The 19,839-nt window shown below is 54.1% G+C and overlaps 1 protein-coding gene across 1 annotated transcript; it reads right to left on the bottom strand.

Moving 5' to 3' along the window:
• Positions 1–71: 71 nt before the first annotated feature.
• On the bottom strand, positions 72–19,638 carry SELENOO (selenoprotein O). Its single transcript, XM_068970273.1, has 9 exons — positions 19,067–19,638; positions 8,412–8,615; positions 7,511–7,691; positions 6,282–6,412; positions 5,673–5,953; positions 1,522–1,672; positions 747–932; positions 498–654; positions 72–378 (listed from the first exon to the last, which is right to left on the bottom strand). The coding sequence occupies exons 1-9, from the start codon at positions 19,636–19,638 to the stop codon at positions 193–195; spliced, it is 2,049 nt and encodes a 682-aa protein (XP_068826374.1). The 3' UTR covers positions 72–192.
• Between the last annotated feature and the right edge of the window lie 201 nt (positions 19,639–19,839).

Here is a 19,839-nt window from a genome sequence, read left to right as displayed (position 1 = left end):
GGCCGCGCGGTGCGGGCGTGGGGCATGTCATGGGGAGCAGAGCCTGGGGCAGGGGTGGCGAGTCGGCGTCGGGCGGAGACGGGTCAGGTCCTGACTGGACGTCTCCACCGTCACGGAGAGACGGGAGCGGGGGCCGCCTCGTGGACTCAAGGGCTCGGCCCCGGGGTCTCCTGCGCGGAGTCCCCAGGGCGGTTACGAGGATCATGTCACGCACAGCTCTGCCGCCCAGAGTGGGGGCTTGCTGCTGTAGGAGCGCCGCCGGCCGGCCGCCCCGCCGGTCTCCGCGGCCACCTCGGTGGCCTCCGCGGCCGCCTCGGGCTCGGCAGCCTCTGCCTCCCCGCTGTAAGGGGTCTCCAGCAGCTTCAGCACCTGCCGCACCTGCAGGGGGGTGGAGAGCGAGGGGGGCTGTTGGGGACCGGCCTCCTCTGCAACCAGCGAAGGGCGGGCAGGGAGGTTGGGGCGGGGGGCTGGTGGAGGGGGGGGCAGGCGGCCCTTGCCTCCGCGAAGTCACCGCTCTCCGCAGCTTCAATGGCGCCCTGTGCAATGTAGTTCCTCAGCACGTACTTGGGGTTGTTGGCGCGCATGACACGTGTGCGCTCGGCCTGCCAGGTGGCCGCGTCGCCGCTGGCCTCCCGGTCCTTCTCCAGCCGGGCCCTACAACCCACTGGGCGTCAGCCGCGTAGCCCGGCCCGCGTTGGGGTCGGCGTGGGGGAGGGGAGGGGCACCGGGGGGAGGGCAGGGGGCACCTGTAGTCGTGGAGCCACGCGGCCCAGCGGCTCCTGTTCTTGCTGTGCAGCTCGGCCTCGCTCAGCTGCTCTAGCCGCGACTGCTGCTCCACGCGCTCCAGCTCCCGAGCCAGGCTCGCCCGCGTGCCAATGAGCGCCAGGAGCTGCGGGTTTGACTGCGCCAGCATGAGCATCATGGCCAGCTGCCTGCGCGGAGCGGGCGCGTGAGGGGCCCCAGGCCGGCCCTCCCGGCCTGCCACACTGCTGTGCTCGGCCCCGCCAGGGCGGAGCCCGGGTCCGGTGGGTGGGGCAGATGGGGGAACGTGACAGGCCCGTCCCCTGGTGTTGACCCCGCCCATGGAGAACACAGCTGGATGCTCCACCTGGGGAGGGGGCAGGGCAGCCCCTGACACCCTCTTCTCAGTCACCCTGGCTCTGTGCTCAGCAGGTCCTGCCGGCTCAGCCTCCCTCACACTGCTGCACTAGATTCCTGCTGGGCACCAAACTTGATGGGTTGAGTGTGGGCCCCACCCCCAGGACACAGCGGTGTGGAGAGCCTGCGGGGCCTGGAGACTGCGGGCCACAGCCAGGCTCTTCCTGGAGCCTCCCTGGAGCAGAAGCCACCATGCCTGACCCTGTGCTGCCTGGCCCCCATCCAGCATCAGCATCGTGTCCTTTCCTCTGGCTGGCGGGCCTCAGGGCTACAGAGCCAGGGTCTGACCACCCATGGGTTTATTCTAAGTATTCCTCCCTTTTCTGGAAACAAATTCCCGGGAAGCAAGACCCAAGCACGCACCGGGGATCCATCTGGGGTCGGAAGGCGAGCCTCAGCTCCTCCAGGGAGGCACACTGTGCAGTCAGCGCGGCCAGGAACTCATCCAGGTCTGGGGACTCCGGCGCAGCTGGGAAAGAGCTCAGCAGGTAGAAGGAGTTTGTGAAGTCAGCCCCTGGAACACAAAGCTGCTCAGGGCACCGCCCTGTCACCAGACGAGCACACGTGTTCATCCGGCACATGTGTGTGGAGCCCTGCTGGGTGTCAGGCCAGAGGTTCCTGACCCCCCTCACCCCCAGCCTGTTCTGTGCCCCAACTTGGTCCCCACTCTGAACCTGACAAGTCACGCCATCTTCCAAGGCCTCTAAGCCCAGTCTCTTCATTGGTGACCTGCATAAACAGTCCAGGCACTGAGGCGGCCCTGGCCCCCATCACTGTCTGTGCCTTCAGCGCTGCACGCTCTGGGAGCTGCAAGGTTGAGCCAGCAGAGGGTACGAGCTAACAAGTGTGTCACGTGCTGTCCTTGGCCTGGCTGGCTACATCAGTGTCACCATAACCCCTAAGGAAACGGGCAAAACCAGACAGAACAGGAGTGGGGAACCAGAATAGTGTACACAAAAAACCACCTAAACACGAGCGTGGCGACAGAAAACAAGGGGCAAAAACTGCAAGATGCCACAGCGAAGCGGCCGATTCTTCCTCATCTGCAGCCCCGTGGAAAGTGAATGGACTAGGGCGCTGCCTGGCCCCGTGGTCAGCACTGCGCATTCACTGTCACGGGCATGGGGTCAACCCCTGGTTGGGGAACTAAGACCTTGAGAGGACCCCCCCCACCCCAGCCAAAGTAAATGGATTAATGTCACTATTCAAAGAGCAAAGACCAGCAGGATGGATACAAAACACGGTCCAATGACAGGAAGACACTGAAGACACTGAAGCTGAAGGTGAAAAGATGGAAGAAACACACCACACGAACAGTAACGTCCAGAGCTGGCTGGCTGTGCTGACACCAGAGAAGTAGACTTTCTGTGAGCACTCGACAGGGAGGAGCGTGGGATTTGGGTGAGTCGGTCCAGCAAGAAGAGACGACAGTCAAACGAGAGCCCCACGCACAGAGCAGGCACTCAGACTGAAGGGCAAGCGCATGTTTCGGCTGTGCTGGGTCCTCCCTGTGGTTTGTGGGGCTTCTCTAGATGCGCAGGGGCTGAGCTGTCCTGCCGCACGTGACCTTAGCTTCCCGACAAAGGACCAAACCCATGACCCCTGCACTGGAAGAAAGATTCTTAACCACTGGACCACCGGGGGAGTCCCTGGATCCATGGTAGAGAAACTGTACTCCAATGGACAACAACAACAGAACACAACTGAAGGGCAGAGTCTAGCACTTTTGTAGGAGCCGGGATATCAGCACCTGACCCCTGGACAGAAGGTCAACAAGGAAACACCACCAAACCCAGCTCTCCACCCAAGCTCACAGCTTCTCCAGGACAGACCAGGTGTCGGGCCATAAAATTAGTCTTAGTACCCTGAGAACACTGGTGTATTCTGCAACCACAATGGAAAGAAGCTAGAAGTCACAAATGGAAGGAAAATTAGTGAAATGGTTGGATGCTACCATCGACTCAATGGACCTGAGTTTGAGCAAACTGGGATAGGGAAGCCTGGCTTGCTGCAGTCCATGGGGTTGCAAAGAGTCAGAAACAATTTAGCAACTGAATAACAATGTTCAAATTAATCAACTATTGGGTCTAAAAAGAAATCACAAGGGAAATGAGAAAACACTTGGAGGTATGAACCAAAAGCAGCAGTGCTCAGAGGAAAGTTTATAGTTATGTATGTCTGAACTAAAAGAACAGCACTCTTACCACCAGAAAAAAAAATGTAACTGTATGTGGTGACGGTTTCATGTTGCACGCCTGAGACTTGTAAGATGCTACACATTAGTTACTTCTCAGTAAAAACATTTCAAATCAGCAGCCTAATCTTATACCTAAGGAACCAGGAAAAGAACAAACAAGCAAAGAACAGAAAGGAAGAGGAAAGCAGAGCTAACTAGAGAAGAGAAGCGGGAGAGTGAGGCCACAATCGGCTCTCCAAGATCAGGAGAACTGACAAAGTTTCAGCTAAGCCAATAGAAAATGGACTTTATTGACTACACCAAAACCTCTGACTGTGTGGATCACAATAAACTGGAAAATTCTTAAAAAGATGGGGATACCAGACCACCTGACCTGCTTCCTGAGAACAACAGTTAGAACTGGACAAGGAACAACAGACTGGTTCCAAATTGGGAAAGGAGTACATCAAGGCTGTATATTGTCATCCTGCTTATTTAACTTCTATGCAGAGTACATCATGAGAAACGCTGGGCTGGATGAAGCACAAGCTGGAATCAAGACTGGCAGGAGAAATATCAATAACCTCAGATATGCAGATGACACCACCCTTATGTCAGAAAGTGAAGAGGAACTGAAGAGACTCTTGATGAAAGTGACAGAGAGTGAAAAAGTTGGCTTAAAGCTCAACATTCAGAAAATGAAGATCATGACATCTGGTCCCATCACTTCATGGGAAATAGATGGGGAAACAATGGAAACAGTGAGATACTTCATTTTGGGGGCTCCAAAATCGCTGCAGATGGAGATTGCAGCCATGAAATTAAAATGCTTGCTCCTGGGAAGAAAAGCTATGACCAACCTAGACAGCATATCAAAAAGCAGAAGTATTACTTTGCCAACAAAGGTCCATCTAGTCAAAGCTATGGTTTTTCCAGTGGTCATGTATGGATGTGAGAGTTGGACCATAAAGAAGGCTGACTGCTGAAGAACTGATGCTTTCGAACTATGGTGTTGGAGAAGACTCTTGAGAGTCCCTTGGACTGCAAGGAGATCAAACCAATCACTCCTAAAGGAAATCAGTCCTGATTCATTGGAAGTACTGATGCTGAGGCTGAAGCTCCAACACTTTGGCCACCTGATGCGAAGAACTGACACATCGGAAAAGCCCCTGATGCTGGAGGGATTGGGGGCGGGAGGAGAGGGGACGACAGAGGAGGAGATGGTCGGATGGCATCACCGACTCGATGGTCATGAGTTTGAGCAAGCTTTGAGAGTTAGTGATGGACAGGGAGGCCTGGCGTGCTGCAGTCCATGGGGGTCACAAAGAGTCGGACATGACTGAACTCACTAAGTGAAAGCAATAAAAAAAGAAAATAAGTAACAGTGATGATATCATTGCTGATTAGACAGAAATAAAAGATTAAGAAGACACTATGAATAATAATTCAGATAACTTAGACAACAGATTCCTAAAAAACATAAATTACCAGAACTGACTCAGGAAGAAAAAGAAAATCTCAGTAGTCCCATAGCAAGTAAAGAGATTGTAAACTTCCTGACATATGAAACGTCAGGACAAGAGGGCTTCATGGTGAAGTCTACCAAACATGTAAAGAAGAGTTAACACCAATCCTTAGACTCTTCTAAAAAACAGGAGGAAACATTTTCTAACTCATTTCATGAAACCAGCACTGTCTTGATACCAAAGCCAAACAAAGGTACGATGAGAAAAGAAAGTCACAGACCAGTGTCCCTTGTAAGTACAGACGTAAGGAACCTCAGCAAAATACTAGAAGGACCAAGTATGCAGGGTTTACCCAGCATGCAAGGGGTGTCTGTGAGTCCCCTCCCAGCCTCAGGGGGATGGTGTTTGGAGACGGGGCCTTTGGGAGGTGGGTATGAGGGTGCAACCCTTCCAGCAGCTCCGTGTTCCTGCTCCCCACTTTGCCCTGTGAGGACGCAGCCAGCAGATGGCACCCCGAGGCTGGACGTCCAGCCACCAGGCTGTGAGAAGCAGTTTAAACAGAGACAGCACAGGGACAAAGAAGTAAGCCTGCGTGGTCACCTCGACTGACGCACAGTGTGAAAACGGGCAGCAGTGGACGGGAGGGAGTGTGCTCTACGGAGGGGAGCCAGTGTGACCTGGCCTGTGGCTCACAGCACACTCGTGTGAAGGCTGCTTTCCCCAAGGCGCCCGGCCGGCCACTTCCATTGGGCAGCACTGGGCCTCCGAGCCGGATCAGCCAGGAAGTCACGTACGCCTTGCAAAGGCAGTCCCAGAGGATGGGAGACGGGGATCCAGACAGCCGCGGCCCATGACAGGCCGCACCCGCTCACCGGTCAGGTGCATGGTCTCCAGGAGCTGGGCCACCAGGGCGCCATCCCCCTCCTGCTCTGTCTGCACGAGGCCCAGCTTCCGGCGCATCTTCTGCAGGTAGTGCTGGCCGAACTCAGCGTCGAACTCCTGTGCCAGGATGGCCTCAGCCAGCTCGAGGGGCAGCGCGGGGTCCAGGGCCTCGGCCAGCTTCTGCAGGTTCCACTTGCACACCTCGGGCTGCTTGCTGTATGAGTAGCGCCCGGCGGCGTCGGAGGCGTTGCACACGTGATCAGGGTCGTACCTGCCGCACGGGCAAGAGTGGGTGGTGCCTAAAGGGACCCACCGAGGGACCCGGGTGGACACCGCTGTCCTGCCCTGTCCCACGGGGCCCTTCAGCCTCACCTGCCCCTTCAGCCCACTTTCTACCCAAGAGTGGAGAGTGCTGGTTAAACGCTTCTGTGCTAAAGCCCTCTGGGGGATTCCTGCTCTGGGAATGGCTAGCTGACCAGGCCTTGCTAAGGATCAAACACTGAACAGAACCTTCACGAAAACAGCCATGCGGGCCTGTGATGCCCGTGCTGATGACATGTGGCTCCCCAGGGGCCGATGGCAGGCAGCGGGACGCCCACCTGTCCAGGAAGCCGAAGGGCCCGTAGTCGATGGTGAGCCCCACGATGCTCATGTTGTCTGTGTTGAGCACGCCGTGGCAGAAGCCCACACACTGCCACTCAGCCACCAGCCGGGCCGTGCGCCGGGTCACCTGCAACAGGACAGCCGCCGCTGTGCCCGCTGGCCCGGCCCCTCCGCGCGACTCCCGGGGCCTGCCCAGCGTCCTGCCCTGACTTGGGAAGAACGCCCACACACCACCGTCTCTTCGGTTTGGTTCAGTCGCTCAGTCACGTCCGACTCTGCGACCCCATGAGCTGCAGCGCGCCGGGCCTCCCTGTCCATTGTCTCTTACATACTCACTATTGTGGCTTTTACCCAAGCCAGAGAAATCAGGGAACCCTGACGTTCTCACGATACAGGCCCCCACATGCGAAGACCATGTCGAAAGAAGGAAGCAAGTCACCACGTTATCAGGCAAACCTGCCCCAGGTCCAGCCTCACCCGGGGCTGCAGGGGACGAGGCTCCACCAGCCCACCTGGGCAGCCAGGGCCCAGCGCCGGCCCTGCCGCCCCACACCCAGCCAGGGAGAGCCCTGCGAGCTGCAGGTGCGCCCGACGGCCCTGTGGCCCGCTGAGCAGCCCACCTGCAGTGTGCCTTCTGAAGCCGCAGGCACTGTCTGCACTGGACGGCACCACACTCGGCTTCACTGACCAAGAGGCCAGGCTCAGGCCGCCACCTTGGGTGTGAGCGGAGCCTCAAGCCTCCCTGGCACTGCCCGCATGACAGATGGGAAGACACTGACTGAAGGGTCTGGGGAGGGGCCAGGCTGCCCCAGTATGTCTCTGCACATGGCCCCCGGGTGTAGGTGGGGCATGCTGCTCTGTGCCCACTTGCAGGAGCGCCTGCACGGCCCCTGGGACCACGCTTGAGAGTTCTGGGGTGCATTCAGCCCTGAGCCAGGACAGTCAGCGTGTCCCCCAATCAAGAGGCTTAGGGGTATGTGCTGGGGGTGGCTGTGTGCACAGGCCCCACGTGGGAGACCCAGCACCTGCCAGCCCTGACCCCCCCCAGATCTCTGCATGGCTCCTCGAGGCTGCTCAAATGGGGGTCAGTCCCAGGACCCTGACCCTCAGCATCAGAGAAGCTAGCCCTGGGCCAAGCCAGTGGGTGGTGATGAGGGTTTGGAACAGGAGGGGCCTCGGAGGGCAGGACCCCCAGCGCCCACCCTCGGGGGCGGCCCTGACTGACCTCCCGGAAGAAGGAGGCATGTCTCTGCACATGGTCTCCAGGGTGAGAGGCCTGGATCTCGGGGTAGAAGGTGCTGATGACGTAGTCGAGCATCTGCAGGCGGATGTCATCCCTCCCCACGCTGGGGCCCGCCCGGCCCGTGTGCTCGTCTCTGGGCTTGAAGATCTCGAAGGATCCGAACCTGGAGGGGAGACCCACGTTGATCACAGGTTAAACATGACGCCTCCCCTCTTGAGTGAGGCAGGAAGGGGGTTGCTGCCAGCGCCCGTGGCCAGAGCAGGGGTCGGGGGGGACAAACCATACAAACACGGCTGATCTTCAGGGACACAGGCTGATACAGGGCACCTCCCAGGGCACGTGGGGTGGGACAGCCACGGCCGCCCTGCGGGGATGAGGTGATCCGTGCTGTCTCACGGAGGGAGGAGGCCTGTACTGGGGTGAGCTGGGGTCAGCAGTGGGGCAGCTACACCCCCAGGGGGCAGGGCAACGTCCAGAGCCAGGTTTGCTGGTCACACGGGCCGACTACCAGCAGTTTGTGGGTGGAGGCCAGGGGTGCTGCCCCACCACCTACGCGACACAGACCAGCCCTCAGCAGACCGTCTGGTCTTGCCCTGGGGGCCCAGCACCTCCACCCCAGAGACAAAGGCGAAGCCAGAGACGGCCGAGCCATGGGGTTGGCTGGTACCGAGCACTTGATTCCAGGCAGCTTGGTAGCCGCGAGGACACACAGGCCTGGCAGCAGGAGGCCTCCACTCGGCAGATGGGGCCCCGGGAGCGGGTGTGCTGGGCGTCGCAGGCCCTCGCCCAACCAGGCGGGGGAGGCTGCTTTCCCCGCGCCTGAGGCAGCCCCTGGTCACAGACCCCAGCCCCTGGCCTGGGGACGTGAGTGCGCGGGCCTTACCTGAGGAACGTGGGGGCCAGGCGCAGCACCACGGCGCACGGCTCGGGCCGCGGGTTCCCGTCGTAGAAGGCGTCACGCACGACAGTGGACTGGGAGGAGACGCAGGAGCCGGCCCGCGTGGTGGGGATGCCCAGGTGGAACATGGCCTCACTGCACAGGAACTCACGGATGCTGGAGCGCAGCACCTTGCGGCCATCCGCCTGTCTGAGGTCAAGCACAGAGGTCACTGCCGGGCACCAGCAACACAGGCGCAGCTGCAGGCCAAAGGGACAGGAGGAAAACAGCTATTGGCTCCTAAAACCAGCCCAGGGGCAGCTCTGACGGCACCATGGAGCGAGTCTGTTTTGAATGACCCCAGATGCTATGCCCCTAACGTCCTGCAGGTCTAGGCCCACAGCACGGGTGCCCGGCCTGCCGCGGGAGCCAAGTCCACGCTGAGACAGGGAGAGCCACCCCTGGGTCACACGCACACTTGTAACTCTACAGTTCTGTGTCTAAGCGTTTACTTTGTGAAAAAAATGCAACAACACAGACACAGTACCGTCTGCAGCGGGGGGAGGACTTCGGTCCACCTTGGGCAGCTCGGAATGACTCGGACGTTCTCTTCTTATCCTAAACTGACATAATCATTGTTTTAAATGGACTTTATTTTCCTAGGCAGTGTTAGGCTCTCAGCAAAACCGATCAGAAGGCAGAGATTTCTCATATATCCCCCAGCATCAACATTCCTCCCTGACAGGACATCCGTCAGTCAGTGAACCCACACTGACATGTCACCACCCCCAGAACCCATGTTTACATCAGGGTTCCCCCTTGGTGTTGCCCATCCTGTGGGTCTGGACAACTGCCCAGACAGGGACCCACTGTGGCTACAGGGTCACACAGAGAAGTTTCACTGCCCAAAGTCCTCTGTGCTGCACCGAGCCATCTCTCGCCTCCCAACCCCTGGTCTTTTCACTGTCTCCAGAGTTGCCTCTTCCAGGATGTCATAGTGTCACAGACTTGGAATCATACTGTGTGACCTTTTCAGACTGACTTTCTTCACATATGCATCCAAGCTTCCAACATGTTCTTTAATGGCCTGATGGCTCATTTCTTTTTTTCCTTTCTATTCTTTTGCTGAATAACATTCCATTGTCTGTTCTATCTCTTCACCTTGAAGGACATCGTGGTGGGTTCTGAGTTTTGGCAATTAGGAATACAGTTGCTGTGAATATCCGTACACAGAGTTCCACGTGGACACGGTTTTACCTCCTCTGGGTAAACACTACATCGTATGACTGCTGGACCACGCGGTGACAACATGCTTGGCTTGGTAAGAGACCACCAGTCCTCCCAAGCAGCCTGACCATTCTGCACTCCCAGGAGCGATGATGTGCTTTCCTGTTGCTCCATGCCCTTCCTAGCATTTTGTGTTGTCAGTGTCCTGGAACTGGCCGTTCTCACGGGTGTAGTGGTGTCTCACGGTTTTAATTTGCATTTTCCCGATGACACATGATGTGAAATATCTTTCCATGTGCTTAGACGCCATCTCTGCATCTTCTTTGGGGAGGTGTCTAACAAAGTCTTTGCCCCATTTTAAAATAAGTTTGTTTTATTGTTGTTGAGTTTTAAGAGCTCTTTGTATGTTTTGGATGACAGACATTTATCAGATGTGTCTTCGGCAGAGATTTTCTCCCAGTCTGTGGCTTGCCGTTCTCCTGACACTTTCACAGAAGTTTTACATTTAATAAAGGCCAGCCTATCACTTATTTCATGGGTCCTGTCTTCTGTGTGGTATCTGAAAAGCCATTTCCATACCTGAGGTCACTCAGATTCTCTGTTATATCTTCTAGGAGTTTCACAGTTTGCATTTTGTGTGTAGGTCTGTCATCTATTCTCAGTTAATTTTTGTAGAGGGCGTCAGGTCTGTGCCTAGATTCTCTCTCTTTTTTTTTAATGTGGACTTCCAGTTGTTCCAGTTCAGTTCAGTCGCTCAGTCATGTCCGACTCTTTGCGACCCCATGGACCACAGCACGCCAGGCCTCCCTGTCCATCACCAACTCCTAGAGTTCACCCAAACCCATGTCCATTGAATTGGTGATGCCATCCAACCATCTCATCCTGTCGTCCCCTTCTCCTTCTGCCCTCAGTCTTTCCCAGCATCAGGGTCTTTTCAAATGAGTCAACTCTTCGCATCAGGTGGCCAAAGTACCGGAGTTTCAGCTTCAGAATCAGTCCTTCCAATGAACACCCAAGACGGATCTCCTTGCAGTCCAAGGGACCCTCAAGAGTCTTCTCCAACACCACAGTTCAAAAGCATCAATTCTTCGGCACCCAGCTTTCTTTACAGTCCAACTCTTACATCCATACATGACCACTGGAAAAACCACAGCCTTGACTAGATGGACCTTTGTTGACAATGTAACGTTTGTTTTTTAATATGCTGTCTAGGTTGGTCATAACTTTCCTTCCAAGGAGTAAGCATCTTTTAATTTCATGGCTGCAGTCACCATCTACAGTGATGCTGGAGCCCCCAAAAATAAAGTCTGACACTGTGTCCACTGTTTCCCCATCTATTTCCCATGAAGTGATGGGAGTAGATGCCATGATCTTCCTTTTCTGAATGTTGAGCTTTAAGCCAACCTTTTCACTCTCCTCTTTCACTTTCATCAAGAGGCTTTTTAGCTCCTCTTCACTTTCTGCCATAAAGGTGGTGTCATCTGCATATCTGAGGTTCTTGATATTTCTCCCAGCAATCTTGATTCCAGCTTGTGTTTCTTCCAGTCCAGCATTTCTCATGCTGTACTCTGCATAGAAGTTAAATAAGCAGGGGGACAATATACAGCCTTGACGTACTCCTTTTCTTATTTGGAACCAGTCTGTTGTTCCATGTCCAGTTCTAACTGTTGCTTCCTGACCTGCATACAGGCTTCTCAAGAGGCAGGTCAGGTGGTCTGGTATTCCCATCTCTTTCAGAATTGTCCACAGTTGATTGTGATCCACAGAGTCAAAGGCTTTGGCATAGTCAATAAAGCAGAAATAGATGTTTTTCTGGAACTCTCTTGCTTTTTTGATGATCCAGCAGATGTTGGCAATTTGATCTCTGGTTCCTCTGCCTTTTCTAAAACCAGCTTGAACATCTGCAAGTTCGCGGTTCACATATTGCTGAAGCCTGGCTTGGAGAATTTTAAGCATTACTTTACTAGCGTGTGAGATGAGTGCAGTTGTGTGGTAGTTTGAGCATTCTTTGGTATTGCCTTTCTTTGGGATTGGAAAGTTATTCCAGTAAAACCTGTTGAAAATACTATCATTGCTCTATCGGATTGCCTTTGCCCCTTTGTCAAAGACCCATGTTTATGCAGGTCTATTTCTGGGCTCTCTGCTCTGTTCCACTGATCTATCCATTCTTTGGGCAAAACTACACCCTCTTGAGTACCACAGCTTTACAGTCAGTCTTGAAGTGGGCTGCCAGTCCTGACTTTGTTCGTCTCCCTCAATATTGAGCTATTCTGGGTTTTCTGCCTCTTGATAAAAATTTTAGAATCATTTTGTCAATTTCTACAAGATAACTTACTGAGACTTTAATTGCGGTTGCACTGAATCTATAGACTGAGTTGGGAAGAACTGACATATTGGCAATATTAAATCTTCCTATCCATGAACATGGAACATCTTTCCACTGATTTATTTATTTTTGTATCAGTCTTGTACTTTTCCTCATAGAGATCTTTTGTTAGATTCCCACCTAAGTATTTCATTTTCAGCAATGCTAATGTAAACAGTGTTTTTAATTTCAAATTCCACTAACTGCTCTGAGCTCATTTTGGTCCATTCTTTGAGATTTTCTGCATAGATGTCCATTTGCAAACAAAGACAGTTTTTTATTTTTTCCAGCTCAATGTGTATGCCTTTGATTTTCGTACCCTGTTGCATTAGCGAGGACCTCCAGGGCTGCTGAGAGGCAGTGTTGAGATGGAACGCCCTTGCCTTGTTTAGGACCTTAGTGGGAAAGCTCTGAGGTTCTCGTGATGAAGTAGCTGCAGGTTTTCTCATGCTGACAATTTAGCTATAGGTTTTCTGTAGAAACTCTAATAAAGCTGAGGAAGTTCCTCTCTGTGTCTGATTTCTCATGAAGAGTGTTAGAGTCTGTCAGATGCCTTTTCCACTTCAACTAACACATGACTTTCCTTCTTTAGCCTGCTGATCTGATGGGGCACATCGACTGATTTTTGAATGCTGAACGAGCCCTGCATACTTGGAATAAATCCCTTTGGTGGTGATGTATGATTCTTTTCCTACACTGCTGGATTCTGTTTGCAGTGTTCTGTTGAGGAATGCTTTGTCTGTGTCCATGAGGGGTCTGGTCTACCGTTTTCTCGTGCTGCCTTTGTCTAGATTTGGTGTCAGGGCCATGCTGGACTCAGGATGAGTCAGGGACTAGTTCCTCTGCTCCCATTCTCTGAAGAGAGTGGCGTAATTTTGTCCTTAAATGTTTGGTAGAATTCACCAGCGAACTCATCTGGGCCTGATGCTTTCTGTTTTGGAAGGCTACTAATTGATTCAATTTCTTTAATATATATAGGTCTATTCAGATTGTCTATTTTTTCTTGTGAGTTTTGGCAAATTTTGTCTTTCAAGGAATTGGTCGTTTTCAACTAGGCTAGCAAATTTGTGAACGTAGTAGTTCAAAGTCTTTTAATTTCCTTTTAATGTCTATACGAATTGTATGATCTTCCCTCTTTGATTCCTGGTATTTGTAATTGCGTCCTTTCTTTCCCAGTTAGCCTGGCTAGAGGCTTATTGATTTTACAGATATTTTCAAAGAGAAAGCTTCTGATTTCACTGATTTCTCCTCTGTTTATTTCCTATTTCAATTTCATTGATTTCTGCTCATTCTTCTTATTTTTTGTTTACTTTGGAAAGCAGCTATGCTCGCCACTATACCACCAACACATACAACGTTTTCTTTGCTTCCTTTGGACTGGATCTGCTCTTTTCTTTGTGGCTTCCTAGCGGACGCTTGAATGCTGGTTTTAGGTCTCTTCTCTTCACTAACACACACACTCAGTCACTGCTATAAATACAGAAGCTCTGCTTTCACTGTGCCCCACACATTTGATATTGTCACTTTCATTTAGTTCAAAACATTTAAAAATTTCTCTTGGGATGGTGGCTCAGATGGTAAAGAATCTGCCTGCAATGCTAGAGACTCAGGTTCGATCCCTGGGTTGGGAAGATCCCCTAGAGAAGGGAATGGCTACCCACTCCAGTATTCTTGCCTGGAGAATTCCACAGACAGAGGAGCCTGGTGGGTTACAGTCCATGGAGCTGGAAAGTCAGACATGACGGAAACAACTGACATGCATTATTTAGAAGTATGTTGCATAACCTCCAAGAATTTGGGGGTTTCCAGTGATCTGTTGGGAGAAGGCAATGACAACCCACTCCAGTACTCTTGCCTGGAAAATCCCATGGATGGAGGAGCCTGGTGGGCAGCAGTCCATGGGGTCGCCAAGAAGCAGACACAGCTGAGCGACCTCACATTCAATTTTCACTTTCCACTTTCATGCCTTGGAGAAGGAAATGGCAACCCACTCATGTTCTTGCCTGGAGAATCCCAGGACAGGGGAGCCTGGTGGGCTGCCGTCTATGGGGTCGCAGAGCTGGAGATAACTGAAGCGACTTAGCAGCAGCAGTGATCTGTTATTGATTTCTACTTTGATTCCATTGTGGCCTGAGAACAGACACTGTATAATTTCTATTTTAAAAAATTTGTTTAGGTGTGTTTTATGGCTTAGAATGTGGTTTATCTGGATAAATGTTCCATGTGGGCCTGAGAATATGTATTCCGTTGTGAGATGAAGTAGGCCTAGATGTTCATTGCATCCAGTTGACCGATGGTGTTAACTGAGCTCAAAAGTGTCTTTATCAATTTTCTGCCTGTTGGCTCTGTCCATTTCTGATAGAGGGGTGTTGAAGTCTCAACTATGATAGCAGGTTCCTCTACGCCTCTCTGAAGTTGTCAGTTTCTGCCAAATGGCACTCTGATGCTGCTGTTTGACACATATACCTTAAGGACGGGCTTCCCTGATAGCTCAGTTGATAAAGAATCCGCCTGCAATGCAGGAGACCTTGGTTTGATCCCTGGGTCAGGAAGATCTGCTGGAGAAGGAAAAGGCTACCCACTCCAGTATTCTGGGCTGGAGAAGTCCATGGACTGTATCGTCCATGGGCTCACGAAGAGTCGGACACGACTAAGCGACTTTCACTCACTCCCTTTAAGGACTGTTGTGCCACGCTGGCCCCCGCTTTATCCCTAGTAACTTTCCTTACTCCAAAGTCCACTCTTGCTGGAATTAATACGGCCCCTCCGGCTTGTTTTTGGATTAGTGGTAGCATGGCACACTAGTATCCATTTACTTTTCATCTACACCTTTCCATATTTAAAGTGGATTTCTTATGGACGACATGTAAGACTTTTTAAAAATTCTTTTGACAGTATCTTGTGTTTTAATTAGTGCATTTAGATCAAAATGTTTAGACCAGAGTGTTTTCCTTTGACTCCTTTTCTTCCTTTTTCTTTCCCCTTCCTTGCTCCTTCCCCCCCCCACCCCATCTTTTGTGGTTTTAGTTGAGCATTTTGTGACTATATTTTCTCCTTTGCCACTAGTTTTCTCCTGGCATATCAGTGAAACTTTTTTGTGTTTTGTTTTCTTACTCTTTGAAAAATGGCTGCCCTGGAGTTTGTAATACACGTTCACAACTAATGTAACTCTACTTTCCAGCACACTGTACTACTCCATAGCGAGTATGAGTACTTTTTAATACCAAAGATAATCCCAACCCCTTCCTCCCGTCCCTCATGCCATTTGGTGTCACCAATCTCACTCACATATGATCAAACGCATTGCCTCCACTACCCTGAGCTGTCTCCCGCTGTGTCAGTGAAGATGAAGAGTGAAGCTTTTCCTCTGCACGCACTGCCTTCTCCTGTGCTCTTCCTGTGATTATGTGGATTCAAGCTCCTGACCTGTATCTCTGTCATTCTCTACATCTTTCAGCATTTTTTGCAAAACAGATCTAACGGTAACAATTTCCCTCAACTCTTCTTTGAGGTAGTCTGTCTCCTTCACTGCTAAGGGATAATTTCACAGGGCACAGAGTCCTAGGCGGGTGAATTTTCTCCCCTTACTGCGCTCTCCTTTGCTCGCCTGGCTTTTGAGAGGTCAGCTGTCATTCTAATCTCTGCTCCTCTGTACGTGAAGGGTGTCCTTCCTCTAGCTTTTTTCACTTTTTTCCTTTATTTTTGCTTTTCTGTAGATTGAAAATTATAAGCTTAGGTGTCGTGTTGGTTTGTTTTTGGAGGGGGGTCAGGCAGACATTTACCTTGCTTGGTGTACTCTGAGCTTCTCGCATCTGTTTGGTACCTGGTGTTAATTTGGGGAAATGCTCGGTCACCACAGTAAGTGTGTCTTCCATCCCCTTTTTCTCTCCTGGCATCCTGCTGCATGCTGCCTGCCTCGTTTGCAGCCCTGCAGTTCTTGCGACAGTGTTTGGGCTTTTCAGTTTTTCCTTTGCATCTTTGTAGGTTTCTCCTGAGATATCCTCAAGCTCAGAGATTTTTCCTCATCTGTGTCCAGTCTAGTAATATGTCCGTCAGAGGCATTCTTCATTTTTGTTAGTGTTTTTACTAGAAATCTCTAGCACTTCCTTCTGGTCTTTCTCAGAACTCCCATCTCGCTGCCCGCGTCGCCCATCTGTTCTTGCACGCTGCCTACTTTATCCGTTAGAGCCTCTGACATATTCGTCACAGTCATGCCAAGCCTTCGGCCTGCTAGTTCCAACACCTCTGCCATGTCTGCGGCTAATTCTGATGCTGGCCCTGTCGCTTCCAACTGTGTTTTCTGCCTTTCAGTACGTTTTATAATTTTTTCTTGATAGCCAGGCATGATGTTCAGGGCAAAGAGAACAGCTATAAGCTGGCCTCTGGGCTGAGAACATCCACAGGCGCTGTTCAGCCTCCCCTACGCCAGAGGCTGGAGCCGGGCCCTTCCCCTTCCCCAGGTCAGTCAGGCTCTGATAAGACCCCAGCAGGTCAGCCTCGGGTTAATTAGCTCCCCGAGGGCAAGCTTGCTAAGAACACGGTGCTCCTGTGAACTTCAAACGGCTCCACTTCCCCACTCCTGCCAGAAGCACAAAGGGATTTTCCACCAGCATTCACTGTGAGGACCTAGTGGAGCTCCAGGAGATAAAACTCAGCGAAGCGCAGGGGCCCCTTGTGACTGGGGCCCTTGGGGTTTTAACTGGCTTGTCCGCACTCAGCCTCCAGCAAATCATCACTCGCAGGGCAAGTGTTCCTGGAGACTCCTGCTCTGGTGATGCACAATTCTCTGGCTTTGCCTGTCAGTCTCTCCAGTCGGGGCCGGGGCAGGGGTGGGCAGCGATTTGCCCTCTGACCTCCCTTTTCTTGCAGATCCAAGAAGACCTGTTGATTTTTCAGTGTGTTCAGCTTTTCACCCATTAGAACGGAGTGACGATATCGAAGGTTTCTTACTCTGTGTTTTTTTAAATGACAAGAAAGTCACAGCAGTGCACGGGAACAGCCGGCCTGCATGAGCCAGGTCCTTGGCCCTCCTTGTAAGGCAAGGGGGCTGGACACCTCGACCTCTAAGAGCCCCCACCCAGCAAGCAACCACAACAAAGTGAGTTTGGATCTCTGCCCTTCAGAGTTGGGCCTGGTGCCCTGGCCTGGCCCAGGGCACAGAAGCATCCAAGCACTCCCCCAGTGGGAGGGCACTTAGAAAATTCTCTAGGAAAAAAAACCTCTGGGCTCACTTCCGTCTCACCTGCCAAAGGACAAGGACGCTGCATGAAGGTGCCTGGGATGCACCCCTACCCACGTCCTCTGCAGGGAAGAGGCCGGCATGAGCTCGAGGTGCTGGGGCATATGCCTAGAGTGGGGCCAGCGGTCAGCAGAGACCTCCGTGGGCCTCCACGTGGCGTGGGGACCACCTCGGCCTCCTGCCTCCCCCTCACCCAGGAGGGGCTTATCCCAGGTGCGACTGACACCTCTAGAAACCAGGCCTGACGGTCACCCCAAGGCTGTCTGCAGGCTGACCGCACCTGCCTCTGGTTGGTGAGACTCAGCTGCATTCCACTCACCCCCTTGTGGTCTGCAATCTGTCCTCAAATGGCACTCCACCCCCGCCCTGGCCTCTTCAGCAGAAAGCCAGCACTGTTTAAGCTGCTTGTGGATCTGGTAAGAAATGATCCAGAAACAGACCAACTGCCTCCTCGCCCAGGGCGAGGTACCCCAAGCAGAAGCCAGAACCGTAGAATGATCACACAGCAAGGGCACAGGGCCTTCCCTAACCCTGCCCCACACACAGGGACACGTGGCAAGCACCGCTGCACCTGCTGTCCCTCCACCCCCAGCTCACACCTGGGGATGCCAGCAGCTGCTGGCCTAACCCACTCACACCACTTCAGATGCCAGCCTCAAGTGTTGCTGAGGCTGGGGACCCCAGGAAACGCTGGGGCTGGTAGGTGGGCACAAGTCTGTGAACAGTCAGACAGCCCCTTTCTTTTAAAGGACTTCAGGTCTGGAAACACTGACTTACAACTCAAGTCTTCAAACATTAAAAGCAACTTCCAGCAGCATGTTACTCTCAAAAAAATGATTTTAAAACAAAAACAAATAGTCAAAATGAACACAGGAAGTTGAAAGATGCTCATACAGTGTGCAAGCCCCAGTGTGAGACGTTTACACATGACCGAAGGTGCAGACAACTCTGAGCAGGTTGTTCCAGGACCGTGGTTGGGGGTGCCAGGCTGAACTTAGGACGTCTCAGACACAGAACGGTTTGAAGACTAGGTTGTGAGGTGGAGCTGCTACAGAAGTGGGGGTGGGGGGGCGGGTTCAGTACCTGGACAGAGGGGAGGCCAGAGCTCATGGGAGGGGCCAGACAACAGCCACACCTTCAGAATGTCTTTGAACATAAAACTCCAAGTTAGGTGTAGTTCTTCTGGCCATTCAACAGGCATTTACCAGTATGGGCGACGGATATGAACTTTTTTGTGTTAAAGAGCAGAACAGACTGTCAGCCGCGGGCATACAGCAGAGGCAGGACAGCTGGGCACCCTGCTGGGTAGGGATCCGGACCCAGGCCGGCAGCGCGAGCCCCCGGAGGAGCACGGACAGCGCCCACCTCACTGCGCCCTCAGAGCAGGGCTGGCCCCAAGTGCTCGGAGGAAGTAGGCATCCGCGGTGCCAAGTGTGTGGGAGGCAAGCCGACGGCCCGGTCAGCATTCAGACGAAGCCTTGAGTGCCGGAGCGCTGGCAGCCCCGCGGGGCACGCGGTAAACACGAGCGCGTCACGCGCAGAACTGGCTCCGAAGTCGGTGGGTCGTTTATCAGAACAGAGCACGGGCAGCGGCCAGCGCGGCGGGATCAGACGCTCAGCCCGACCCGAAAGGCCAGCCCGACCCGAAAGGCCAGTCCAACCCGAAAGGCCGCAGGGCCGCACCGCGCCAGGCGGGGGCGCGGGGGCGCTCGCGGGCGGCCAGGAGCCGCGCACAGCTCCGTCCTTAGGCCTCGGCCCGGGCGCGCCTGCACAGCTCGCTCTAGGGTCCCGGGCCACACGCCTCACCCGCGGGCGCACCCCCAAACACACCTGGAGAAGGGCGTGGGCCCCGCGCCCTTGAGCTGCAGCTCCCAGCGCTCGCCGGCCTCGGTGCACACCTCGCCCAGGTACATGGCGGCGCCGTCGCCCAGCTGCCCGGCGAACTGGCCGAACTGGTGGCCGCAGTAGCAGTGCGCGGCGGGCTCGGCGCCCGGCAGCAGCGCGTTGCCGCTGAAGAAGAGCGCAGCCTCGGCCTCGCGCGCCTCGCGGGCGGCGGCGTCGGCGGCGGGCGGCGCGTCCAGGCCCAGCAGCGCCAGCGCGGGCTCCGACAGCGCCACGACGCGCGGCCGCTGCAGGGGCTCGGGCCGCGCGCGGCTGAAGCAGGCGCCGGGCACTGGCCGCGGCGCGGACGGGGCGCCCTCCGGGCCGGGCGGCGGCGTCTCCACCGGCAGCGCGCGCAGGGCGCGGTTGTCGAAGCGCAGCCCGGCCAGCCAGCGGGGCGCGGGCTCCATGGCGCCGGCCAACGCGGAGCAGCGGGCGGACGGCGGGCGGCGGCCGAGGGGCGGCGGCCGGGCGGGGGCTACCGCGAGAGAGGCCGCTAGCGCTGCGCGGAGCGCGGCCATCGGAGGCGCCTCAGCGGCGGAAGCTCCCCGCCCCGAAAGGAAGTCCCGCCGCCCCGGAAGCCCCGCCGCCCCGACAGGAAGTCCCGCCCCGGGCTCGCCTCCCGGTTGCCCGGGCCGCGCCTGATTGACAGGGATGCTGCAGTCCGTGGGGTCGCACAGAGTCGGACACGCCTGGGCCGAACGGGACGCCCGCGGAAGCCT

This window comes from Capricornis sumatraensis, chromosome 4 (assembly GCF_032405125.1).
Source record: "Capricornis sumatraensis isolate serow.1 chromosome 4, serow.2, whole genome shotgun sequence".
Taxonomy (NCBI): Eukaryota; Metazoa; Chordata; class Mammalia; order Artiodactyla; family Bovidae; genus Capricornis; species Capricornis sumatraensis.
Note: the sequence above shows the minus strand (reverse complement) of the source record. Positions and strands in the feature narration are given on the sequence as shown.